The sequence below is a fragment of the Zootoca vivipara genome, chromosome 2 (genome assembly GCF_965207765.1).
Source record: "Zootoca vivipara chromosome 2, rZooViv2.hap1.1, whole genome shotgun sequence".
Classification (NCBI taxonomy): domain Eukaryota; kingdom Metazoa; phylum Chordata; class Lepidosauria; order Squamata; family Lacertidae; genus Zootoca; species Zootoca vivipara.
In genome coordinates, this window is record NC_142584.1 from 73,748,382 (window position 1) to 73,775,833 (window position 27,452).

Sequence of the window (27,452 nt, forward strand, 5' to 3'; positions counted from 1 at the left end):
ATATCACTAGAAAACTATGTCATAAATCATCTTGGCCCAATTCAAAAATGAGAATTTGTACTTTCAGGATCTAGTATAATCACAAAACAATGGGGGGAAATCAGCGAAAAATGTCTTGCAAGATGTTCATATGGAAATATCATTTTAAAAATGTAATGCAAATGTTATATGAGTATTTAAAGAAAGGGGATGAGAAGACACTTGAGATTTTAAAAAGTGTGTACTAGTACTAATCATATTTCAATAAGACAGAAACCCCAAATATGGCTGCTATAGAGACCCACTGACATATTGCCATTGCATAATCTAATGGCATTTTTATATTACACAAAAGTCCAGTTGGGACATACTCTGCCATAATGTCAACTATTTTAAAGCAGTGCTATTATTCTGAATTGATTTGCTATAAAATTGCATTTTGATTAGTTTAAGTATTATGTTGATTTAACTAGAATCAGCTGTTGTTGTAATAAGTTTTTTTATTTAAAAAAGGCTTAATATACACAAGGTTTGCTCACTATTATTAGTCTGATTATTGCTTTACTCAAGATATGTAACTTCTCTGCTAAGCCCTAAAAATGATTCAAATTATGGAAGAAACACTTATCTTATTATTTTTCCCAAATGTGACTCTGTTACTCTACTATAGTAATGTCTGCTGAGATGATTACCCACTGGGCCAATTATTACAGGATCTGCCAATTATACCAGTGTGCTGTTGTGACCTGATGGAAGTGAATTGGCCATGGCTGGAAGAATTAACTGTGGCAACTGGGAACAGACAGGAAAACTCATGAGATCTCAGAATCTCATACTGTATTTGAGTGGAAATAAAGAAAGACTGAAAAGGAAAGGAATCACTGTGCAGCTACCAAAGCAGGGCTTGCCTCAGGAAGGACGATGAGGATCACAAGTGCAGCTAAACCTTGTCACTTACTATGACTGATGGCCCAGGTAAAGCAAAGTTTGATGGTACAATACAAGCAGAACCCCACCAGAGTGATATAGCTCTCAGTATGCTGAGCTAGAGCTTCACTCTGATTGGCTGTGGGTATGGCTAGCCAGAAAGAGGTAGCGACAACACTTTGAGAGGGAAAGGGAAAGAGAGGTTTGGTTCCTGACATTGGACTTCATAACAGCATAACCTCTGAGCTGTATAAAATCCTCTCTGAGGGAATATTTCCAGACAGAGAAGTCAGACTATGAGTGGAGAGTTAGCTTGAAAGATAGTGTTTATTATCTTTCAAGGGTATACAGACACGTGAGAACTGGGAAGCTCTATGGTAGTTACCTGTGCAAAGCAATTTTTTTGAAGAAAATGTGTGGTAGCCCCGAATAAGCAAAGGATTTTAGATATACTAAAAAACAGACCATAAAAGTTGTAATATTACCACAAATTGCCTATCCCCAGACAGCAGAAAAAACTTGTCTCCATTGCTCCACTACAACGGAATTAAAAAAGCAATTGTGTCCCTAACTTGTAAGTGTTCTATATGCAGAAGGCTTTTTATATGAGAGAGTATTCCTTATTGAGATGGCACATCTTAGCAAAACTAAGGGCCAGGCTTATATTTTGCATACTTGCGCTTTTTTTTAAAAAAAGTGCACTCTGCATCTATTCTGGGGCTGGGTCATGTACCTAAGAGACAATATTTCTGAGGTGGGACAATATCTTGAGCCTAAGAACTACACACACTACCACAAGGCTAGCTAAATTGCTTCAGGCTTTCTGGTTCACCAGTATTGGTGGTAAAAATCTGCCTCAAGTAGGAGGAAAGGTGCAGGTTCAGATTCACCTACTTTTCTCGTTTCTGCATCCTGAGATGGGAGAACTACATAAATTCATGGAGATTGCGGCTATCAATGGCTAGCAGTCATGATGGACTACCTCAGCAACAGTGTCTCTCTTTTTTACTATCAATGCTATGTTATGTTACCGTTTATGTTATCTAAATATGGATAATGCTATGTCATTCTAAGATGCTACGGTATTAAAGTGCAGAGAAGTCTTATTTTAAGACACACCTGTACAAACTACCCTGCTGTTAAAATTTTCTAGTGAGTAGATTGTCCTCATAAAATAACAACAAGAACAACAACAATTAATTAATTAATTAATAATTTATTATTTATAGCCCGCCCATCTGGCTGGGTTTCCCCAGCCACTCTGGGCGGCTTCCAACAGAAAAATGAAATAAAATAATCTATTAAACATTAAAAGCCTCGCTAAACAGGGCTGCATTCAGATGTCTTCTAAAAATATGGTAGCTGTTTTTCTCTTTGACATCTGATGGGAGGGCGTTCCACAGGGTGGGCACCACCACCGAGAAGGCCCTCTGCCTGGTTCCCTGCAACTTGGCTTCTCGTAACAAGGGAACCGCCAGAAGGCCCTCGGTACAGGACCTCAGTGTCCGGGCAGAACGATGGGGGTGGAGATGCTCCTTCAGGTATACTGGACCGAGGCCATTTAGGGCTTTAAAGGTCAGCACCAACACTTTGAATTGTGCTCGGAAACGTACTGGGAGCCAATGTAGATCTTTCAAGACCGGTATTATGTGGTCTTGGCGGCCTCTCCCAGTCACCAGTCTAGCTGCCACATTCTGGATTAGTTGTAGTTTCTGGGTCACCTTCAAAGGTAGCCCCACGTAGAGCGCATTGCAGTAGTCTAAGCGGGAGATAACCAGAACATGTACCACTCTGGCGAGACAGTCTGCAGGCAGGTAGGGTCTCAGCCTGCGTACCAGATGGAGCTGATAAACAGCTGCCCTGGACACAGAATTGACCTGCGCCTCCATGGACAGCTGTGAGTCCAGAATGACTCCCAGGCTGTTCACCTGGTCCTTCAGGGGCACAGTTACCCCATTCAGGACCAGGGAATCCTCCACACCTGCCCGCCACTCGCTCAATCACCTTGCCCAAGAATGGAAGATTTGAGACTGGGCGATAATTGGCCATATTGGCAGCATCTAAAGATGGTTTTTTAAGAAGCGGTTTAATAACCGCCTCTTTCAGCGGGTCTGGGAAGGCTCCCTCACAGAGAGAAGCATTCACCAACCTGCGAAGCCCATTGCCCAGCCGTTCCCAGCTACCTTTTATAAGCCAGGATGGGCAAGGATCAAGGAGACAGGTGTTTGGTTTCACTTGTCCAAGCAGCCTGTCCACATCCTCGGAGGTAACAGATTGGAATTGATCCCACGCAACTGGACTAGACAGGACTCTAGCACTCTCCCGCCCCGGCCCTGTTCTATCTATCTCTGGAGTTCTGGAGTCTATCTCTTCCCAAATCTGAGCGACTTTATCTGCAAAAAACTTTGCAAAATCGTTGCAGGAGATCTTGCGGCCCATACTGGGCCCCGATGGAGCAGGTAGTTCCACTAAACTGAACCACCTGAAAAAGTCTCCTGCTGCTGTTTTCTGCAGATGCAATAGGGCAGTGAAGAAAGTCTTCTTCGCCTTCGCTACCGCCACTTGGTAGGCTCGACATTGAGCTCTAACCCCTGTCCGGTCAGCTTCAGAATGAGTTATCCACCACCGGCGCTCTAGCCGTCTCAGCGATTGTTTCATTGCCCTCAGATCAGTGGAAAACCACAGGGCTGTTTCATAATGTGCTTTTTGAAGTTCAAGTTATAAAAGACATTTGTTATGTGGCATGGGAAATTACTATTTTAGAAACATAAGCTGAAGTTCCTTTGAGTGTTTGAACTTTGTTGACCAGGTTGTAGGATCTTGGGCAGTGTGATTTCAATCAATCTGCTGAAGCATGCTGAAAAATCATAGTATGCTGGCCTCTTCAAAGAATCCAGTTCAGTTGGATGTCCTACTTCATTTATGTTGACTAAGAATGTGTGTGTAAATGGAGTGGTGGTCTTTTCCTCTCTCTGCCCGGCAATCATTAGGTCAGGGAAGGGGCTGTATTTGGTGCAAAACTTTAACTAGATGCATTCTGGAAGAAGGGTGTACCACCAAACTCACTATGCACCCCAGTGGGCACCATGCTTGAGAGCCACTGCCATAGCGCTCTCTCTATATGATCATTCTGTAACCCAATACGGTACATACCGGTAGCTGTTTATTTAAATACCTCTGCCTTCAGATCTACTGATATTCCCTTATATATAACCAACATAGAATAATTCATTTACTGTTAGGTTGTCCTGGGTAGAAAGATGGAGACGTCTTCATTTATGTAAGAAATGGCACACTGCAGAAATTTTATGAGGTGTGTACTTGCACATCAGAAATGGACTTGAATGAACCATATGGGGCTTGCACTGGCTTTGTGCCATGCATTATTAAGCTTCAAATTTAACCACATCTTCTGCTTAGACGTCTAGAATTAAGCTAGAAGTTTTGGCTGTGATACAAGCAGTGATGAAAAACACATGAGTAGTAACAAGTTTTCTTAACATCATTCTGCAGTGCTCAGATAGACTAATCTACAGAAGCAGTTTATTCAAGTATCACCCAGAGTGCCAGAAGGAACGGGAACTTTAAAGCAGTTTTTTTTTACCCTTTTATTATTTATTGGTCATTTTACAGGCTTGAATCTGAGTTCTATATAGTAAGGAACTGGATATAAATTTCTCAGGTGGATTTTTTATCTTTAGAAGAACTTGACAAACCAGAAAGGTATGTTTTGGTTTTTGGTTGTGTTTTTTTTTTTAAAAAAGAACTTTTCTCATTGTAACTTAACAATGTGCTTTTATCATTACTAATGTAAGCTAATTGACTACTGTTCAGTATTTTAAAGGATATATTAGATGATTGTACAGTGTAGTAGAAATGCTTTTATATTGTGAACTGTATGAAGAAAGGAAAACAGGAAACCTGTACCTTTTGAACTGGTCTAGCATTGCACAGTTATATTTATCTAGGAGAGAAAAATAGCATCCTATACAGTTTTATAGACATTTAATGATTTTTTATTTTTTATTAGCAATGTTTCCAGGCATTCAGAATCTGTTATTTACCAAAAAAGCAAAACAAATTAGAAGAAACTCACTGCCAAATAATTGTTTACAAAAACACGGAAGCAGTTTTCTTTGATGCTTTGAACAGATGAACAGTTATTTCCCCTCCAAGACATAGCAAGTCTCTGCATTTAAAAATGTTTGACTTCCAATATTATACAGTAAAGATTTCTGCAATGTTTCACCTTTATACTATAGATATTATAAACACAAAAGGGCTTAAAATGAATCAATTTCTCTGGGAGAATGTATGAAAGGTTAGTAGATGCTAACTTTATAACTAACTCACTGCTCAGGATTCCTCTTTTCCTTCTATGGTTTCTGCTTTTGTGCAGAGCAATGACTGGGTGTTACTAGCGAACACAAGAATTTCCCATGGCTCTCCACAAGAAAACCAACATTTTCTTGCTTCTGATTTAAATTATTTAGAGACAAGGTTGTGTGGGCACCCTGCTCTAGACAATGGAAATTTTTTAGCACTTTTAAAATCTGCCTTTTAACCATTTAGAATACACTCCAGTGTCAGTTCTGTCGTGAAAATAAGTACCAAATATTATAATATTATGCAACTGGCATTTTGCCAGTAGACAACTAAATGGTGTTCACTGCAGGTTTGCATACAACCCAATGATTGTTTTTACACTCTGCTCTATAATTGGTTATTTTAATATAATTGAGATGTGTTCCATCCTAGTACTTTTTATTATTTTGACTGCACCTTAAATAGTTTATTGCACATGAGTTACCTACTAATATCCTGACAGGCAGCATTTTAAAAATACTATATAAGGAAGAGAACTGACTACTGCACCAAGTATTAATGTGGAAAAGGCACCTGTGTTCTAATCCTAATCTATTGAGTAATTTTATTTATATATATTAATAATTGGTGTGGCACCCTACCATTTATGCAGAAAGAAATATATCAGAAAGTTTAGGGTATTGACTTGATAATAAGCCTGCTATCTTGTGAAAGTCACTTAGGCTGCAATCCTATCACTTGCCTACAAGCAAGTTCCACATCTACTTCTTAGCATAGAACTGTGCTCTCAGTTTCTCAGATTTTCCACATATAAAAGTTAATTTGCCTTGATAAAGGGGCCATTGCGGTTTTTCTTTGTACATGTAAACCTGTAGCTTTAGAAGTGGTTTTAACTGTATACATACATTGTTAAAGCAAGAACAAATCAAGAGTGAGTATTATTTGGCAAAAGTCAGACAAAGAACATATTCCGACTTCTTTTTATGTTTCATATATACTTGTACACACCCCCAATGTCTCAAATCAATCTAACTCAACTTTCTGATGTAAAGTTAATTATTGAAGTTACAACATACTTCTTGCCAAATTGGCAGCTTGAAACAATGTTTTCCCCCTTCTCTAAAATAATGATTTCCTGTGCCAAAATAAAAAACTTAGGAAGTTTTTCCCATAAGACCAGGGGCTTAGTTAGGACTTTTCCTACTGTTAAGAAAGTATGTCAACAGCTCAGTTTAGCAGCATGCAAAAGCTCCGAGGTCAGGATATAATTTTCCTATTACAGATGTTGAGAAAGTAGTTAGGTTCCAGTGTTATTTCAGTCACCAATCACTTGGTTCAAAGGAATGCCATGATTCCCCCCCCCCCATTTTCACCAGCCATTCAGGTTTTGTGTTTGGAGTTTATCATACTGTTAGGGCCACAATACATATTATAGTCACATTTAGCTTTTAGGCCATAATACATTTTTATATATATTAAGTATACACCTAAAAAGGTAAGTGCTGATTTACTCATTGGGAATCGTGTCTGGCTGCAGCTTCTTGTTAAGTGTGCACTCAGTGGCAGAGCTGAGTTTGCATCTTCATTATATGTGAAATTACTCTGAGAGAAATGGGAAGAAATTATTGCCTTGAGGAGAAAACTGAACAAAAGTAACAGAGGTCACAGAGTTTTATAGAAAGTAAAGAGAGATTTCCTTAATTTCAGGTATGGACAGAAGTTTCCTTCACACAGCATACATATGGAGGGAACTGCATATAATAAAGTAGCAGTGTTTCTGTCACAATAATGACAGCACATAGTCTGTTTACTTAATTGCTTGCACTGTGCAACTGTGAAAGAAACAGTAAGAAGAAAGTCATACAGACCAACAGGTTCCTTTTAAACATTATTGAAAGCTGCTCTGTTTTGCTGTGGGGATGCCTAAGTATATAGAATGGCACAGAATAGTTCCTTCAGAGAGGGAGGGATGAGAAATGTATCCACGGATTCATTATAGTATATAGAATATAGAATTAAATATATAGAATGGCACAGAATAGTTCCTTCAGAGAGGGAGGGATGAGAAATGTATCCACGGATTCATTATAAAAATCACTTAATAAAGTTGTATCCAACAAAGTAAACTTTGGGAATGAAGGCTATGTTGCAATTAATGTGCCAACCTTTAAAATGCCACAACATTCTTTGTTGCTGATACCGGTAGTCATTTCCTTGAATTAGTTAATCCCAAAATTTCAAAGAATGAGAGTGTAATTGTGTACACACCCTCAGAGGGGCAAGCAGTTCATGACGAGATATGAGAGTTTCGGTAGCTCATAAAGTTCCCTTCCCTTGTTGATTCAGCAAGAGCCCTGACTTCTTCAGACAATTTAATACAGTACTGCCAAGTAACAAAGCACTAGTTTTAATCTTCATGCACTATATGACTGGCTGCAAATTTCAAATATTTCTACACCTCACAGTGTCATATTGGCTTTGTTCTTATGTAATATTAAGACAAACTATGGCATACATACAAGTATGAGCAACCCAGGGTTAAAAATGCAGCTCTGTTGCTCCTGCCACAGTCATGCTGGTGCTGTGCTATCTGGAGCTAAGTCATGGCTACCCTGAGCTAAGCCATAACCCAGCTCACAATTTCCCTACCCCAAACAAGCCATAAGCAATAAATAAGAACAAACATTGGTTGCAGCAAGACAACCCACAAACATGGGTTTGTCTGTAATGTATAGCCCTAGATAGAATGATAGCTGCAGGACCAGGGTGGAGCAAAGTGGTTTCAATATTTGCTTTGGATAACTGAACACCTGTTTGTTCTTGCTAAGCCAAAGTTTGACAAGTTGGTACATTGAATATTAAGGTACAAATAATGCAACACAATAGTCAATACCCCCTGTCCAATAAGCTGTTCCTGAGAACTAGGAATGATACCTGAGCCACTTTATGTGCACATTGGCTGAAACTCTCTAAAGCTATTAGAGCAAACTCAAGGTCTTTGTGGTATTTCTTTTCAAACCCAGGCTATGAGGCCATGAGTTCATCGAAGCATCTAAATGGGCCCGATTAAAGAAAACTTACATCCTGGGAAAATTCATTTTTAGGGGCTGCAACAGTGAAACACTTCATATTGGAAGTACAAACTTCTAAGAAGTTCCAGACAACGGCATACAAAGAAAGAAAATGCATAAACAAATTACAAACTTGTATTTTTTACTAGGAGTGTGTTCTCTGAAGATATGAAAGAATATGTGCTTCTCCTCCTTTTGGCTATGTGCTCTGCTAAGCCTTTTATAAGCCCTTCATACTTCACCTTCAAGAACATGATGCTCATGGATATGGAAGACCTTGATGACGACGACGATGACGACGACGACAAAGATGACGATGACAGAGATGATGACAATTCTCTTTTTCCAACTAGGGCACCCATAATACCCTTTGATTTATTTCCTGTGTGTCCCTTTGGATGTCAATGCTACTTGAGAGTTGTACACTGCTCAGATTTGGGTAAGAATAAATCTGTGCTTTATTTTCATTGGATCTATGTTGTTCATTTGTAATACCCCCCCCCCACTTTTTTTTTTGAAATGGCACAATCTGGAGGTGGTAATAGTTTTTCTCTAGAGCCTATGAACTCTAAGATGATTTTCCAAAAATTGAGTTTAATAAAAGCCTATTCAGAAAATTAATATGTTAACAATAATTATTTCAACAGCTGCCATCACCAAGGTATTAGGGTTATTTGGACACCTCAAAAATAAACACAAGCCTAGGGAAAGAACTGCTTTGCCATCTGTTACTTTCTTGTGTATCTCAAGCATAGCTTTAGATTAATCTTATGCCTAATTAGACATCAAGCCATTTTATAAAAAGCATAACCATGCCACCAGAGCAGTCTTTTTGTAAGAGTTCAGTGGAATCTCATCTGTTCAATTTATCAGATGCCCATGTTAAACTCTCTCATAAACTGAAACCTGATTCCAGGTTTCTAAATACAGTGGTACCTCTACTTACGAATTTAATGCGTTCCGAACTCACATTCATGAGTCGGAAAAGTTTGTAAGTCGAATCCCATAGGAATGCATTGGGAGAAAAAAATCGTAAGTCGAAGCAACCCTATCTAAAAATTCGTAAGTAGAAAAAAAGTCCTATCTAAACCGCATCCAAGATGGCGGACGGAGCTTTGTTTGTAAGTAGAAACATTCGTAAGTAGAGTTATTCATAAGTAGAGGTACCACTGTATAGCTTTATCTGTTACTCAAACAAAGGAGAAGGGGGCACAATCAGCATTAGATTTTATTGACAGTTGGGAGGCGTGATAGCCAACCAATTCATATTTAGAGTAGACCCAGCAATATCAATGGGTCTACTCTGAGTAACATTGGCTATAACCCAGATATCCCCAAACTGCGGCCCTCCAGATGTTTTGGCCTACAACTCCCAGGATCCCAGCTAACAGGACCAGTGGTCAGGGATGATGGGAATTGTAGTCCAAAACATCTGGAGGGATGGGGATGGAGAGTTTGGGGATGCCTGGCTATAACCAAAAGTTGGAATTAATGGTTACAAAACATTTTAATTTATTGCAAAACTGAAACAAACATTTCAGCATAATACAAACAAATGGAGATTAAAGGGTCTTTTGTTTGTAGATGATTATTTATTTTTTATTTCTAATTAATAGGTTTGACCTCAATACCAAAGAATATTCCCTTTGATACTCGCATGATAGACCTTCAAAATAACAAAATAAAAGAGGTCAAGGAGAATGATCTTAAAGGACTCACATCGCTACATGTAAGTTTGCTTTCTAGCATTCCTAATATTTGTCTTTATCAAGGACTATGGCAATCTATCATACGTCAAGTTGATGTTTTCTACCCTGACAGCCATTAACATAAAATGTATGGAAAGCAATGTGGGAAAAGATCAATAACACGGGAAAAGTCAGTTATCTGTTATCTAAAGCACAGAAAAAACACTTTCCATACACAAAATTGATCAATATTCCTTATTTATTGTTTACCTAAACTACAATAAACAGAACTACCTTCAGTTCACCATTAACTGACAGATCTTGGGCTGAATTCACCTAATGCCAGTAGAAGCCTGTGCAAGGACTTTCACTAGTGCAATGGGGCTTACACAATCTTCTCCCACTATGTGCTCCTAAAATTGGCTCGGGGGGGGGGGGCGCAGGAGAACCCCCAGAACAAAGGGAAAGGAGAGGGGGGATCGTTCTGCCTGGCAAGCTGAAATTCTTGCACTGATGAAAAGACTGTCGTAGCCCATGTTGAATTCCTTCCCTTATGTCAGAGTGCAGATGTCTTCATTTGCCATAGTAAAGAAAATCTCATACATTTTTTTGTATAAACTTTCCCGTGTCTTGGATTCTAGCTGAATGGCCAGTTGAACCCCCAACTAACAGAAAGTTCTTGGCCATATAAGAAATACATTTCTTATAGCACTTGAATTATAAATAAATTGACTACAGTCTTTTAAGACAACAAGAAGAAGAGTTTGGATTTGATATCCCGCTTTATCACTACCTGAAAGAGTCTCAAAGCGACTAACAATCTCCTTTCCCTTCCTCCCCCACAACAGACACCTTGTGAGGTGGGTGGGGATGAGAGACTTCAGAGAAGTGTGACTAGCCCAAGGTCACCCAGCAGCTGCATTGGAGGAGCGGAGACGCGAACCCGGTTCACCAGATTACAAGTCTACCGCTCTTAACCACTACACCACACTGGCTCTCAAATAAACATTTCATAGCTTAATGTAAAATCCTATTGTTTACTGACAACCAGTAGCAAAATATTGTGCCTAGCCAACATACAGCCTTCTGTTTAAATCAAACTAGCACACATGTTTTTTGAAATCTCACTGAACAGGACTGGGGAACTTTTTCCAGCCTAAAGGCTATATTCCTTATTGAACTGCTAGACACATGCCAGTAATGCTTTACAAAGCGCTCTTGCAGCTGTGGTTATTGTTTCAAATGTCTGAGATTGGTACTGGAATCAGGAAAAGAAATGGGGAAAAACACATTTTTAGGGTGGCAATTCTGCCAGAACAAGAGAGGTCTGTCCCTAAGCACAGATTTCAGCCTTCAATTCTCTAGGGAAAGGGTCAAAGTTCCTCTTCCTCAGCTGCCTCAAGTTATTGGGAATAGTCATGCCAAGGTACCTTAGGTCTCCTGATCGAAGTTTCAGCTGTGTGATGTTCTGAAGTCTTACCTGATGCTCAAGGGGGAGGGCATACACAAAGCAGTTCTGATTCAGGTTAGTTAATGTCCAGTTCTGCTGGAATTTACTTAGAAGTTGCAAAAAAGGAAGGGGGACAGTAGACACCATTTTTTGTCCCCCTGCTTTGGATGAGACTAAGCCATTCACGCAAACTTGCCAGGACATGATGTGCATGAAGTTTGATATAGAACAGGGGTCAGCAAACTTTTTCAGCAGGGGGCCAGCCCACTGTCCCTCAGACCTTGTGGGGGGCCAGACTATATTTTGAAAAAAAAAAATGAACAAATTCCTATGCCCCACAAATAACCCAGAGATGCATTTTAAATAAAAGGACCACATTCTACTCATGTAAAAACACCAGGCAGGCCCCACAAATAACCCAGAGATGCATTTTAAATAAAAGGACACATTCTACTCATGTAAAAACATGCTGATTTCCGGACTGTCCGCGGGCCGGATTTAGAAGGCGATTGGGCCGCATCCGGCCCCCGGGCCTTAGTTTGGAGATCCCTGATATAGAATTTGCTTTGGTGGCAAATGAATTGCCATTCCACCCTGTCAAATATTTTATAAACACCAAGCGACAACAAAGGTACATGACATTTAATGCTACCGCTGTGGTGTATAGCATTCAGTGTTCTAATTACAGGATCTGCCAGCTGATTGGTAAGAGATGCACAGTGAGATACACACTGTGGTGTCATGGTTCAGGAGGGCTGTTGGGTGGTACAGATCCAGAGACACTGGATCCTTTTCCATCATCTTAAGTACCACAATCAATATGGACCATAACCAGGATTCTGGGAAAGCACTTCCCTGCATAATTTCACTAAGCAGCATCAGCTATTGTGGGACCATTCCAAAATACCTTGCAAAATTCAGCTCTAAAGCTATCCATGGCATAAGACTTCTCTCACAATCAAACACAGTTCAGATACAGCTTACATTTTGACAGTACATCTAAGTGAAACTAAATGTTAATTCTTATTTCCTATTCTTAAGTCCTGATTGATTCCACTCCCTCTTGTTACTTGTTACTCCTTCAAATCTAAAGACACACACACACACACACTTCATTTTGGAGCTTTCTGACGGCAGATGGTATTTTTTAATTCAAATGTGCAAAATACATATATGCAGTTTTTTAAAAATATGACATCTTCTGAATGTGAGACGTAAAATAAAATAAATATTCTAATTTCATCTTTTCACATTTTGCCTAGGCACTTGCACTGAACAACAACAAAATAACCAAGATCCACCCCAAAGCCTTTCAATCAACAAAAAAGTTGCGGCGCCTTTATTTGTCCCATAATCACTTAACTGAGATTCCAGCAAATCTACCAAAGAGTTTAGCTGAGATAAGAATTCATGATAATAAAGTGAAAAAGATACACAAAGAAGCATTTAAAGGAATGAAGGCTTTACATGTGTTAGGTAAGTGGTTTTTTTTTAATAAATCAAGCTGTTGCATAACACCAGGTGGAACGTAAACTACCGTACAGTATTATTTCATTCATCAGCAATGTGATAGAAATCAGGGATTAAATGAGCCCTAGATGAAAGGAAGGCTCAGAAACAGAGCTGAGACAGAGCTGTCTGCATGCAAATGCAGCCATGGGGTTTCTGCTGAACAAATGGTTCCCATTTGACTATTTTTTCTTAGTCCAAGCTTTGTAGGTAGAATTCTGATTCCTTTTTGGCTGCCTGTTATCTTCTACTCTACCCAGCAAATGCAAACAGAATGGTTGCTTTATAAGACTAAGAAAAAACAAACCATCACCTGCACATGGGAATGAATTGTGCGGGAATAATTTCTTGTCTGGCTACAGTTCACACAGAAACAAGGCAGGCAGCCCAAGTTACTGCATGGTTCACTCATACATCCCTACCCCATCTGAGCAAACTGTGTGCATTTGTGTGTATTAGACCTTCTCCCAGCTGGTCGAGTTTTTCCAACTATGCTCTCATGCTCTGTGTTACATGCCTAAGTGGTCAAACTCTCATCTGCACCATGATGACAAATACTGAGATCATATTCCTAAGTGTGAGTGATCCTAATTTTCAGATGACTAGTTTGTTTTTATTCTTTAAATAAGATGTCTTAGAGAGGTGATTCACTTTGGGCAAGTAATGTCAAGAAAAGTGTCTTGCCAGGTTATTTAAACATTTTAGAAATATGACAAACTGAATGTAAGGGGATAGTACAACTGCATTCCACCCTCACGGTGGAAGATTCTGCCATTTCCCAATGGAACAAACTGAGGAACTGATATATTGCATTGTTTTCTTATAAGAATGTTTGAGGAAAGGTTTGTCAGCGAAAATAAAAAGTGTGGATTTCACCCTGGCACCCTATCTCCTCCATCCCTTAAAAAAATAATAATTCAGGAACGTGCCCTTACTTATCACAGTCATATGGAAACACATATGTGTATCTGAAGAAGTGTGCATGCACACGAAAGCTCATACCAAAATAAAAACTTAGTTGGTCTTTAAGGTGCTACTGAAGGAATTTTTTTTATTTTGCTTCGACTCAGACCAACACGGCTACCTACCTGTAACTAGAAATATAGAAACACAGTCTGTTTACTCCATGGTGGGAGGCACACTGTACATAATTAAACATTATTTTATTTATTACATTTATATACCACTTTTATCTTCCAAGGATATCAATAATGTGTACATGGTTCTCCTCCCTGCCCCATTTCATCCTCACAACAACCCTTTGAGGTAAGTTGGGTTAAGAGATGGTGACTGGCCCAAGGTCCTCCCAGGTCCTAGTCCAGCACTCTAACCATTATGCCACACTGGAACTGAACCATAGCTTTGAAAATAGATTATGCTGCTTTGGAGGGTCCTGGCTTAAAATAAACTCTCACACTGGTCTGTGTGACATGGATAATTAAAAACATAAGAAGAACTCTGCTGGATCCACAGACAAGTGCTATTTAGACCAGCATCCTGTTTCCCACAGTGGGCAACCAGATGCCTATAGGAAATCCACAAGCATGATGTAAGGGCAAACAACTAGTATTCAGATGCATGCTGCTGCCTAAGGTGATTGCAGCTTAAGGCTACAAAATCAGACTTAAGGTGCAAACTTACATGTCTATGGATAAGTTTTGAAGAGTAAGATTGCATATGTCATGATTGTGAGGAGAGACAGCAGAGAGTATAAAGGACATTGACTACTCAAATTTGGCAGAATAGTAAACTGAATCCTGAGAGTGAGGTACATTTATATTGGACCCTTTCCTGCCTCAACACTAGGTTGCGCTGCATAACTCATCATAATGAGCTTCACCAACAACAGAATTAGTGAACAGACTTCATGTCTATTCCAAGTTCCAAGGAGTAAGACAACATATAGTCAACAAGCCTAGCATCCAATGACAAACTTATTCTCCATGAATTTGGCCAATTCCTCTTTAAAGTTGGTGGGTATCACATCTTGTGGAAATTAATTATTTCCATCTTTGATAAATGTTTGCTTTATGAAAGGTTGACTGAAGTTTTTGAAAGAATTGTATGCAACTAGGAGCAAGTGTTCCTTGACATTTTAGAAGCTTTGATGTGCATGTGCATTCTTTTGGTTTTTGGTTGTATTCTCCTTAAAAACAATGCACGACTTCAAGAATTTCTGCCATGTGACATGGCTTAATTTCTAAGCAAGAAACACTGAAGCTCAACTTTGTCTGGGAGTCATGCCTTCACATGGAAGCCACTACCCATACCTATAAGTATGAAGAGAACATTTTAAATTTCTGAATGGAGGAAATCGTGCTACACATGTTTAAAGGCATTCTTTCATTTCTTAATGCTGTAAAAGCCCTGGTTGAGGAAAGGTTTCTTAAAAAACTACAGCCTCACGAGCCACAACTGTTATTCTTTTGGCAGAGATGAGTGCAAATCCTATTGATAATGAAGGAATAGAACCTGGGGCCTTTGAAGGTGTGACAGTCTATCATATAAGAATTGCAGAAGCTAAATTAACCTCTGTTCCTAAAGGTATGATCTTTTTAATTTTTAAATCAAGTTTTTGATCTTACATTTTCTCATGTACATTGCTTTCTAATTTTGAGCTTGGTATTATGCTGATTGAATTAAAAATAATGGTGGTGATATACTTGTTTAATTGCAATGCATAATAAACATCTAATCCCCTTTCAAAAATGAGGTCTGAAAGCACTAACACACAGGATTCAGAAGCCTATGGACACACCAGGGATCACCCATAGAACGGCCAAAATATGCAGATATCTGGGCAGATAGCAAAAAAACTTGGGAGCACAAATTTAAAGGATGTACATTTTCTTTCTTAAGTGCCTTAAAATTCTGAGAAGTCCCAGAAGCAGGTGTTTCCTGAGGGTCACTACTGCAGCTACTCAAATGACTATCTATCTAGGAAACCTGATCATTTGGAAATACAGATGAACTGATAATACATTATCTCCTTTCATGACTGAGGTTCATAGAGGTGTCACTGCACAGTGACAGAGGGTAAAGCTGTAGAGTACGCAAGTCCTAGACAGAGGACTTGTCTGTCTTGTTGGACAAGCAACAGTGAATAGCTGTTATCTTGGGATCAAAACCTGGGGCAATGTATTGTGGGAACTGAGGGCAAGGCTAAGGCAAAACTAAGGCTAACCACTGGGCAAACTGAAACATTGCTTCAGTGCTTGTTTGAAGCCAGCTGACAACTGAAATACTCCTTTAATGGTACATGTTGTGAAAGGCCATCCTGGCAGTCAGTCTTGTTATAGAGCCAGAATTCTCCTTTTGAAGTGTACACTGACAGTGGTGAAGGCATGATGCCCAGAGCTGGGCCACCTTCCAGGAAGAAGTAATCAATATTCTCAGGAGAAGTCAATGAGGAAGTATGGTCTGTTTATGTTACTCTTCTTCTTTAAGCAAGGAACAAACCTCAGCAACCACTTCTTGAGATGGTCTAGGGCAGACATCCCCAAACTTCGGCCCTCCAGATGTTTTGCACTACAATTCCCATCTTCCCCCACCACTGGTCCTGTTAGCTAGGGATTATGGGAGTTGTAAGCCAAAGCATCTGGAGAGCTGCAGTTTGGGGATGCCTGGTCTAGGGAGAAGACCTCCCACCTTTCCCAGGGTCTTGATGTCCCAGGAGTTCTCTTTTGCTGTTGAGATATCTAGTGACTCACTATGTAGTCACTAAGGAGACAAACTTCTCTGATATTATTTTGACAACTTGAAGGAATTCATAGAACTCTACAGAAAATAATTGCCTAAACTAGTTATAACAACTTAGTGAGAGTAGAGAACTACTAGCTCCTTGTACCATTTTCGGGAAATATTTGCCTTCTAAATAAAAGCACTTGGGGAAAGCAAGAAATCCTTTCAAGACATGCCATAAAACACAGGAAATCAGCCTGAATTGAAATCCTCTTTGCTTCCCAGTTCCTGAATGAACACAAGTAACCGCACAACTTATGCATGTTTACCCCAAAGTAAGTCTCATTGAGTTTAGCAGGTTACTAACTGTAGGATTGCAGCCTTAGGTGATCCTAAACCCACCTAACTTTTTGTTGAAAAAACTCAGTGTCATAATGCAAGAAAATGTTTATGAGAAAACATTAATTCTCCCTTCTGAGTAAAAATTAATATTGACAGGCAAACAAGTGTGAACAAACATTTTTGTTTAATTTACCAACAAATGACCAGAAAAAACATGAATACATACACTAGAAAAATATTAGCACGCCAAAAAGAGTAGGGAAAGAAAACTATTAGTTGGTATTTTCATACTAGTGTTGCCAGAAGTAATAGCACTGGAGATTTAATATTTTCCTAAGCCACCATGGAAATTAGAAGCATGCTTGAGGTCATGGTACTGCACAAAAAATGATAACTAAATATAATAAACAGAAAGCTCTTGGAATCTAGAAGTACTCAATGCCTTCCATCTCTAATTTTAAAGCACACCACAGAAACAACTTTTGGCTATTCCCTGAATACAGACGCCAACAGTTCTGAAGTATGGGTGGCTGCTTAGATTTAACTTGGAAAGCTATTCTGCAGATCAGCATGAAAAGAACACAACAAGGATACTATTATGCTTACAATTTCCATAGCCTATGCTATCATAATATCCTTGACAAATATAAAAATGCAACTCCTACATCCTTTGGAAAAATCCTACATGCGGTGATGATTATCACATATTTTTATTAGAAAAAAAATGAACTTGCTCATCAGCTGCTGAGAAATTGCACATAATGTCTGTATCTGGTTTTGTCCATTTTAGGAAGTACTAGGGAAAACTCAAAAATCTAAAAAAAGATACATAGTGAAATTATAACATTTGAAATATCACAAATATATGCAGGTCCACTATAACATTGGATGTTGTGTCCTTGCCACTAATAAAGTGGGTTATGTGGGTATAAGGCGACATGGTGCACGATGCTGTCTGCAGTGTCGTGCCTGTATACATGTAAAGCTACCCATAGACCTACTTAGAACTATGGATGCAATATTACTCATTTACTGTATTTGTTAATGTTAAATCAAAACTATTTGACAAAAAATTGTTGCCAATTAATTTGGTAGCTATTTTAAACAAACCATGTATGATTTTTAATACAAAAACCACGAGTGTTTTAGAGCAGTGGTCCTCAACCTTGGGCCTCCAGATGTTTTGAGACTACAATTCCCATAATCCCTGACCACTGGTCCTGCTAGCTAGGGATCATGGGAGTTGTAGGCCAAAAACATCTGGAGGCCCAAGGTTGAGGACCACTGTTTTAGAGGACTCACACAGGACGAAGTGTCTCTTCTAAGATGCTTGCCCACTGCTACACATGCCAGAACCATCTTTTTCTAAAGGAGTGTTTTTCTTCCAAAACTATTACCGTATATTCCGGCGTATAAGACGACTGGGCGTATAAGACGACCTCCAACTTTTCCAGTTAAAATATAGAGTTTGGGATATACTCACCATATAAGAAATACGACCAAGCGTATAAGACGACCCCCGACTTTTGAGAAGATTTTCCTGGGTTAAAAAGTAGTCTTATACGCAGGAATATACAGTATTTTAGTGAATGGAGATACAGCAATCCTAACTGAGTGAAGTGATGGACTATGTACCACTTGCAAAACCCTGCTGGCTTATGGTGGTTAGGTCAGGAGGTGAAAGAGTGCCTATTTTTATTTTGGTCTTTCAGCATTTCCAAGATTGCCTCTGACCCTCTGTTTCAGAGTCTACCACCATCAAATCTTTCTGCTGATGTATATGTGACCTCCAGAGCATATTCCACACACACACACACACACACACACACACACACACCAGCCCTGTGGAGAAATATGATTGCCCCATTTTACCCCTTCTAGCCAGCACATCTAGGGGTTAGGATTGCTGTCTAAGTCACTTATTTTAATTAATTGACAGTATGCATTTCTACTTAGAAGTAAATCCCACTGTGTTCAAAACAGTCCATGGAAAATGTACATAGGATTGCTGTTCAACAGTACAAGCCTACATATGTCTATTCAAAAGCAAGTCCCATGGAGTTCAATCTCGTTTACTCCCGGACTATAGTTTTGTAGTCAAAAACTTAAGCAATCATTTGAACAAGATTTTAAAAAAACCCGCCCGAATAATAATTTGCTCTAGGCCTTTTATCTAATAGGGGAAAAAAGGGAATGACAGCATAGAAAAATTCCATAAACTTGTTGCAGCAATTTCTGCACAATATTATTTACAATACTGTAGTGAGACTTTTTCTATCAGTTGCATTAAAAATAACATCTTAATGCTAAAGGCAGAAGTCCTGCAAATGAAATAGAACAAACTATTTTCGTCAACACAATTAATACATTGATTCTTGAAACTCTTTGTGTCCAGCTTAAAAACTTAATGTGTGTTTCTCCCTAATAGGATTGCCTTCCAGTCTTTTGGAACTTCATGTAGATGACAACAAAATTTCTGCAATAGAACTTGAGGATTTTATTCGTTATAAAAACCTTCAAAGGTAACACTTAATATGGAAAATTCTTTCCAAACATTTGATATTATGTAAACATTTCAGGATTTTCTCATTTTTAAAACTATGAGGAATGGTGCACTGATTGAAATAACCAATATTTCCTAAAAAAATATTAAGGGCACTTCGAGGTGGAACATTTCTCAAGTGATTCAGTGTACCTGGCATCTGATCAGTTATGTAGGAACTGGGCCAGTCCTTCTGTTCATTCATGTGGCATTTAACATAGGCAAAAAGCTGGTGTCATGGTCCAAACAACAGGTCACAGCAAGCTGTTAAATTTCCACACAACACTTTAGCCATTTCAACTTCTATACAGGCATTGCTTAAGGAAGGGTGTAATCCATTTGACTCACTCAAATTAATTTAAACCTTGCCTTTTTTACTTCACTAAGATGTGGACAGTATTGTGATTATATTACAATCTCTGAACTAAAGTGCCTAATCTTTATCTTGTAAGACTCACCACACATAAAGTCCTTAAGAGCTATTGAAAAACCCAGCACTGACCATGAACTTGTTTTCCTGTTTAATTTAATTAAATTGAAAAATATGAAGAGCAAATGGGAACTTGAGCCAACGTATGGTGGTTAAGAGACAGCTTCAGCACAACTGAGAGAGAAAAAGTAAGATTAAAGACCTGGTGAATAGTAGTTCTCATTATTTGTTTCCTCAAGTAATTTCAGAAGACAGTGCCCAGGGCAACTGATTTTAGGAAGACAGGTTTACCTATCTTGAGAAAATAATAAAATGATTGGCGGGGGGGGGGGGGGTTAATGAAAACTCAGGACAATGGCTATAATTCTCAGGGCTATACAGTACGTTCACAGAGTACAGAGACTGTTGTTTGAAAGAAACAAGTCAAGAAACCTGTATACATAACCAAGCCTTTCCATCTCAAACATAATTGCCAGTTTAGGTTGCACATGAGGTCGGATGGATATTTGGATTACTTCCAGATGAGCATTGTTGCAAAAGAGAGAGCAGCTGGCTGAAAATAAGACATTGTTTGTTTGTCCAGGGAGCAGCATAAGGAAGTCTGAGTTGCTATAGAAGAGGGAGGGGATGGAAGAAGCCTTAGAAAAATCCACTGTCCTTTCTGGATGTCTTGATTTATCAGAATGATTAATTATTAGGACACCTTCTGTTATAGGCATCAGTTAAGACGGCCTATATATAATTCTACCTCTGTAATTAGCTCTTGCTTCAACTCAATATGAGATTTGAATCAGATGCTAAGTATAGATTCTTAACAGAATAAAGACTAATGATGAAAACTGAGAACAGTCAATGTCCACTACAATGCTCTGAAACATACTTTTGTATACTTTCTAATTGGGTTTCTCTTTGCTGGAGGTATCAGCATCAAGGTACCACTTATTCTTTCTGCAAGAAATGAGTACAATAGCAAATGCCCCTCTTTTCTCTAAATTCTCTACACACTGCACAGGATCGAGGGAAGGGTAGGTCACTGGCAACCAAATCATGGGTTTGGCTAGTAAGCCAAGACTTCTTAACCACTGTTTCTATATGTTCATTTCTCTATACAGTATGTTAAATGGTTTCTTTGTTGTTGTTTAGTCATTTAGTCATGTCCGACTCTTCGTGACTCCATGGACCAGAGCATGCCAGGCACTTCTGTCTTCCAATGCCTCCCGCAGCTTGGTCAAACTCATGTTTGTAGCTTCGAGAACACTGTCCAACCATCTCGTCCTCTGTCACCCCCTTCTCCTAGTGCCGTCAATCTTTCCCAACATCAGGGTCTTTTCCAGGGAGTCTTCTCTTCTCATGAGGTGGCAAAGTAATGGAGCCTCAGCTTCAGGATCTGTCCTTCCAGTGAGCACTCAGGGCTGATTTCCTTAAGAATGGTTAGGTTTGATCTTCCTGCAGTCCATGGGACTCTCAAAAGTCTCCTCCAGCACCATAATTCAAAAGCATCAATTCTTCCAGCAAACTTAATTCCAGCTTGGGATTCGTCCAGTTCAGCCTTTCGCATGTTGAATTCTGCATATAAGTTAAATAAGCAGGGAAACAATATACAGCCTTGTCGTACTCCTTTCCCAATTTTGAACCACTAAAAATGGTTTCTTAGTGTTATCTTAAAGCATAATGTCTGAGGTACTCTTTTTTAACATTTATCTTTAGGTTGGGGCTAGGAAACAACAGAATCAAAGATGTGGAAAATGGCAGTTTTGCTAATATGCCAAATATACGAGAAATCCATCTAGAGAAGAATAAACTAAAAAAAGTGCCTTCTGGTTTTCCAGATCTGAAGTATCTGCAGGTAATACACAATGCAACAGACTTTTAAAATCTTATCCTCTTGACATTTTTGTCCTACTTATTCAATGTATTGTCAATCTAAACAATAAATGTATTTTTAAAAAATTGTTGGATTCAGTTATTAGGCCACAGATGGGGGCAGGAAAACCTAACTTCCTTGCTACCACCAGTCTTCAGAGTTCCCAGAAAATACTTCCCAAGTGGCATGGGACCTTTAGAGGAGTGGACTAGGGTGGATAACTTTCCGCTCTACACAACAAGGAGCCTATGCCCAAATTTCACTCTCCCTTCATCCCCCACTTAGCAGGGTCTTCTGACTCTCAGGGGATGTCATTTTCAGGGGGCTCTAGGGACTGGCAGGGAGAAGGATGAGAACTTCACTTTCCACCTGTCCCCAACTGTGTACAGGTATCTGGATCCAGCCAAATATATTTTTTTTATTTATTTAAAAAAACAGTCAAGATGTGGGTTTATGCACTCATGTGTATGCACTCATGTGTAGCGATTACCAAAAGCTAAGAGTTAAGTGACAGTGTAAATGCAATACTACCTGACTGCCTGACATGGATACATGATCAGGAATAGAAGAAAGTTTACAAACTCTTCCATTTTCCCCATCTCAAACTGGCATATCCACCCCCTTTTAATTCCAAAACTATCCCCACTGATACGCCTGCACTTGTGTTTTCATTATCATAGTGACTCTGGCAACCTAATTTCCCCCAATTTTTACCTTTTGTCCTCAAAAAGCATATCTAAGAAGTATTAAAAATTAAACAAAAGTATATTGAATATTTTTCTATAAACCTCACTTTCCCCTTTGAATTTTAGATAGAAATATCTAAGGCTGAAATCTATACACTCTTACCTAGGATTAGCACATATTTCAAATCTTCACATGCAATTTAATGTAGTCATGGGATATGTCAAATATTTATTTTTTCTTTCTGTCCTTTTATAGGTTGTCTTTCTTCATTCTAACAGTATTTCAAAAGTGGGAGTGAATGATTTTTGCCCAACAGGAGGAAGGCTCAAGAAGACATTATATAGTGGCATAAGTTTATTCAACAATCCTGTTAAATACTGGGATATCCAGCCTGGAACATTTCGCTGCATATTAAATAGAAACAGTGTGCAGATTGGAAATTATGGAAAATAAAGGTGTATATCCAAAACCTCATTCAGACTGCAATGTTAAAACCAGCAATATAATACTTGAAATCTGTTGAAGATGGACAATTTTATACTGTCCAATTGCTTTATACAATACTAATGTAATATCCCATAAAAATCCTTATCTTATGTTAAATTTACATATCTTCCAGAATAAAAGGCCTCCTGAACCCTAAACTGGAAACCTATCATTAGGTGTTTCCTATCATTGTTGTCTAAGCTATGTTTATAGACTATTTTTTTTCTTAGCAGAAAATAATGCAAAGATTCGAAACTTTTTTTGATTAACCTATATATTTTTTTCTGTATTGCAAATGTATCCTGTAAAGGTATTTGTCAGATTTCAAGGGGGAATTGTGAACTTTTAAGTTAACAAAAGTAAACTAAACTGGCTAAGAAGACATTTTAAAAGGTACTGTAGTATTAATTTGTTGGTAAAATACATCAGGTCAGGTTAGATAATTTGTATATCTTTGTAGTAAGCTGAAAGGCAAGATTGATACCATACACTTACAAGCCTCAAAGCCTTTAGTATTTATTCATGTAGTTTCTCCCAAAAACTATATATTCTGTTGGTAACAAAGGTGTATGTATGCTAAATATTAACAATGTAGAAATCCTATAACTTTTTTTCTTTTTGTTTTTAAAGGAATGATAAAATTCTCTGCAGGCCAGTACAAATACACCATTGTTATATACTGTAAAAATAATTACTCAAACTGGCAGTTTGGGGCACAATTAAAAGACCTGCAGTCATAGGGGCCTAGTACTCTGTTGCAAAGGGATTTTTTTTTATGAATGGGCAGGGATTCCAAACATGTGTAGCATACCAAACTTAGTTTACAGAGGAAAAAGGAGTAGCCCCTGTGTGCACAGAGCTGTGTGTGTACACCACAGCTACTGGATCACTGTCATTGTATGCTGACCTTGTATTCCATATTACATCTTGAGTACTGTAACTTTGCTAAATCCATATAATGCAAAATGTGTTTGAACATGACTAATGATGGGACTGTATAAAAGTGGCTATCTTGACTATAGATTTAATGTGCTGTTCATATAAACAGAAAGTTGAGAATTTAAAAATTTTAAATCGTGTCCATTAAAATGCTAGATTGAAACCTTTAATATTGTCACGCTGTTTCCTATTCAGTTTAAGTAAAATAGTAATATTAAAAATATACAACTACTTATTGTAAACTTTGCAGCCTGATTCTTGGCATGTTTTATCCAGAAGCCTGTCCAATAGAATTCAGTACGAGTTAATTTCTAGTATGAATGTCTAGTATAAATGTCTAAAATTCCTATATTAGATTTTGATATTTTACTGATTTCTCATAATCTTATTTATTTACTGTAGACTGTATCCAACTAAGTTAGAATAAAGCCACTGAAATCAATAGCCTTGATTAACTTAAATTTATTGTACAATTCACTTATATTAATACTTATATCTAGCCTTTTGGCCTAATACCAATATTTCTTCCAAGAGAAATTTTTTTTTATATGCTGCTGTGGGACAGGTGGGGAAAAATTTTCCTTTCTGTGTACCTCCTTTACTTTATGTAGCAAATCCTGTGTGTGGTTTGCCTCCTTGTACTCATGGTATTGCTACTCCCTTTACAATAATTTAAATATATGGCCCTACTTATCAGTCGCATTGACAAGGAGAACAGGTGAGGTCCCAAAGACTGGAGATGGGCAAATGTTGTCCTCATCTTCAAAAAGGGAGAAGACCCAGGTAACTACGACCAGTGAGCTTGACATGGATACCAGAGAAGGTCGTAGAACAGAAAATTACACAGTTGGTCTGTGAGCATTTAGAAAATGATGTTGTGATTACTAAGACCCAGCATGGGTTTCTCAAAAATAAGTCATGCCAAACAAATCTGATTTCTTTTTTTGATGGAATTACAAACTTGGTGGATCACGGAAATGCTGTGGACAAAGTGTATCTTGATTTCAGTAAGTCCCCCATGATATTCTCGTGAGGAAGGTGGCAAAATGTGGGTTGAACGAGGTAACTGTTAGGTGGATTTGTAGCTTGACTGACTGAACCCAAAGAATACTCATTAATGATTCCACACCATCCTGGAAAAAAGAGACAAGTGGGGTGCCACACGGTTCTGTCCTGGGCCCATTGTTGTTCAGCGTCTTTATAAATGACTTGGATGAAGGAACTGAGGGGATGCTCATCAAATTTGCCAACGACACCATAGCCACAAAAGACAGAATCAGAATTAAAAATGATCTTAACAGATTACGGAACTTAGGCAGGAAGAACCAGATGCACAAATATAGGATGGGGGACACCTGGCTTACAAGCAGTACATTTGAAAACGATCTAGGGGTCTTAGTGGACCACAAGCTTAACATGAGTCAATAATGTGATGCAGCAGCAGCAGCAGCAAAACAAACAAACAAACAAAAAACCCCTAACGCTATTCTAGGCTGCATCAACAGAAGTATAAGGTCCAGATCAAGGGAAGTAATAGTGCCACTCTATTCTGCCTTGGTCAGACCACACTTGGAATACTGTGTCCAATTCTGGGCACCACAATTTAAGAAGGATGTTGACAAGATGAAGCGTGTGCAGAGAAGGGCAACCCAGATGATCAAGGGTCTGGAACAGGCATAGGCAAAGTCGGCCCTCCAAACATTTTGGGACTACAACTCCCATCATCACCAGCTAACAGGACCAGTGGTCAGGGATGATGAGAGTTGTAGTCCCAAAACATCTGGAGGGCTTAGTTTGCCTATGCATGGTCTGGAAACTAAGCCTTATAAGAAACACTTGAAGGAACTGGGCATGATTGGTTTGGAAAAGAGGAAACTGAGAGGAGATATGATTGTTGTTGTTGTTGTTGTTGTTTAGTCGTTTGGCCGTGTCTGACTCCATGGACCAGAGCACGCCAGGCACTCCTGTCTTCCACTGCCCTCTGCAGTTTGGTCAGACTCATGTTGGCAGCTTCGAGAACACTGTCCAACCATCTCATCCTCTGTCGTCCCGTTCTCCTTGTGGCCTCAATCTTTCACACAACATCAGGGTCTTTTCCAGGGAGTCTTCTCTTCTCATGAGGTGGCCAAAGTACTGGAGCCTCAGCTTCAGGATCTGTCCTTCCAGTGAGAACTCAGGAGATATGATAACCATCTTCAAATATCTTAAGGGCTGTCACATGGAAGAGGGAGCATGCTTGTTTTCTCCTGCTCTGGAGGGTAGGAATCGAGGCAATGGCTTAAAGTTACAAGGAAGGAGATTTGCCAACTGCCAGACCTTCTGTCACTCCTGATTTCATGTGTGTTTTCCTTGTTTTTGTTTTATTTCCTTTTTACCTTGAGCAATAGCTGGGTAGCCTAGAAGTGGCATAGGCTGCTACCTGCTACACCTTTTTGCTTTCCATTCCCCAGAATGTCTCTGAGCCCCACAAGGCTCAGGGGAATTCTTCATAGGGAATGAAAAAGGGAAAGAAAGAGGGTGGAACAGCCTGTCTCCAAAACTCTTCAGAAACAAAAATGAAAAGGGAATCTGCCATAAATGTATGTTCTGCTTGCTTGTTTTGGATTCACTGTTTTGCCCACAGTTTTGTTTGGTTGTGAACTGTTTTGCCTGCTTTTGGGGGGTTGTGTGTGTGTTGGCTGTTCTTTAGCAAGTGTTGGCTGCTTTTATTTTGCTTAGTTGGTTTGTATGTGTGCATGTTGACTGCTTTGTTATTGCCTGCTTTGTTTTCAGGAGTCGTTCTTCGCCTCTTTTGAGGTGTGAGTCTGTTTGTGTTGCCTGATCTTTGTTTTTGCTATGTGTTTTGCTAGTTTCAGCATCAAAAGTTTTCCCTCTTTGAAATAGGTATAGAGTGGTGCCTGTGACAGTTTCTTAGATTTCCAAATGTGTTCTAGCAATTCACTAAAAGTATTTCAAAATATTGCAAATTTTACTCTGATTGCTACTAATTATTATTATTTATCAAATTTATATACCATCCTTCATCCAAAGATTACAGGGAGGTTTACAACATAAAATAACAGCAGCAACACAATCAAATACATGAAAGTTTATCTGGATTTACTTCCACTTTTTGCAGTTTGTATTTACTGTTCAAAAACTGTGGGCTCCATTTGGATGGACCATGCAACGTAAAAGAGATATCAAACAGCTGAAACCAAGATGATCAAGGGTCTTAAAAACCAAGCATTATGAGGAATGGTTGAAGGAGCTGGGTATGTTTAGTCTAGAAAAGGGGAGACTGAGAGGAGACATGATAGCCACCTTAAATATCTCAAAGGATGTGACATGGAAGAGAGAACAAGCTTGTTTTCTCCTGTTCTGGAGGGTAAGATTCAAACCAATGGCATGAAGTTACAAGAAAGGAGATTCTGATGAAACATCAGGAAAAACTTTCTGACAGTAATAGCTGTTTAGCAATGGAACAGACTCCCATGAGAGGTGGTGGACTGTAGTTCCTTGGATGTTTTTAAGCAGAGGTTGGATGGCTAT

At 38.9% G+C, this 27,452-nt stretch overlaps 3 protein-coding genes across 5 annotated transcripts in view; 2 read left to right on the forward strand and 1 right to left on the reverse strand.

Annotated features, from left to right (window-relative positions):
- Positions 1-24,363, forward strand: ASPN (asporin). Its single transcript, XM_035106198.3, has 9 exons — positions 1-954; positions 4,540-4,629; positions 8,453-8,742; positions 9,920-10,032; positions 12,704-12,917; positions 15,384-15,494; positions 19,402-19,495; positions 21,653-21,791; positions 22,752-24,363. The coding sequence occupies exons 3-9, from the start codon at positions 8,472-8,474 to the stop codon at positions 22,947-22,949; spliced, it is 1,140 nt and encodes a 379-aa protein (XP_034962089.3). The 5' UTR covers positions 1-954; positions 4,540-4,629; positions 8,453-8,471; the 3' UTR covers positions 22,950-24,363.
- CENPP (centromere protein P) overlaps positions 1-27,452 on the reverse strand; it is a 154,515-nt gene that overhangs the window by 59,036 nt on the left and 68,027 nt on the right. The gene's annotated exons all lie outside the window — the stretch shown is intronic.
- OMD (osteomodulin) overlaps positions 26,368-27,452 on the forward strand; it is a 32,109-nt gene continuing 31,024 nt past the window's right edge. The window contains exon 1 of the mRNA XM_088663212.1: positions 26,368-26,500. Coding sequence (XP_088519338.1) covers positions 26,499-26,500 — 2 coding nt within the window. The 5' untranslated portion in view covers positions 26,368-26,498. The remainder of the gene's footprint in view (positions 26,501-27,452) is intronic.

Excerpts from the sequence above, each read along its gene's own strand:
- ASPN (XM_035106198.3), top strand. The coding sequence starts at position 8,472 with ATGAAAGAATATGTGCTTCTCCTCCTTTTGGCTATGTGCTCTGCTAAG. Across the intron at positions 15,495-19,401 it reads ATTAACCTCTGTTCCTAAAG|GATTGCCTTCCAGTCTTTTG; the intron begins GTATGATCTTTT and ends TCTCCCTAATAG. Across the intron at positions 21,792-22,751 it reads CAGATCTGAAGTATCTGCAG|GTTGTCTTTCTTCATTCTAA; the intron begins GTAATACACAAT and ends GTCCTTTTATAG.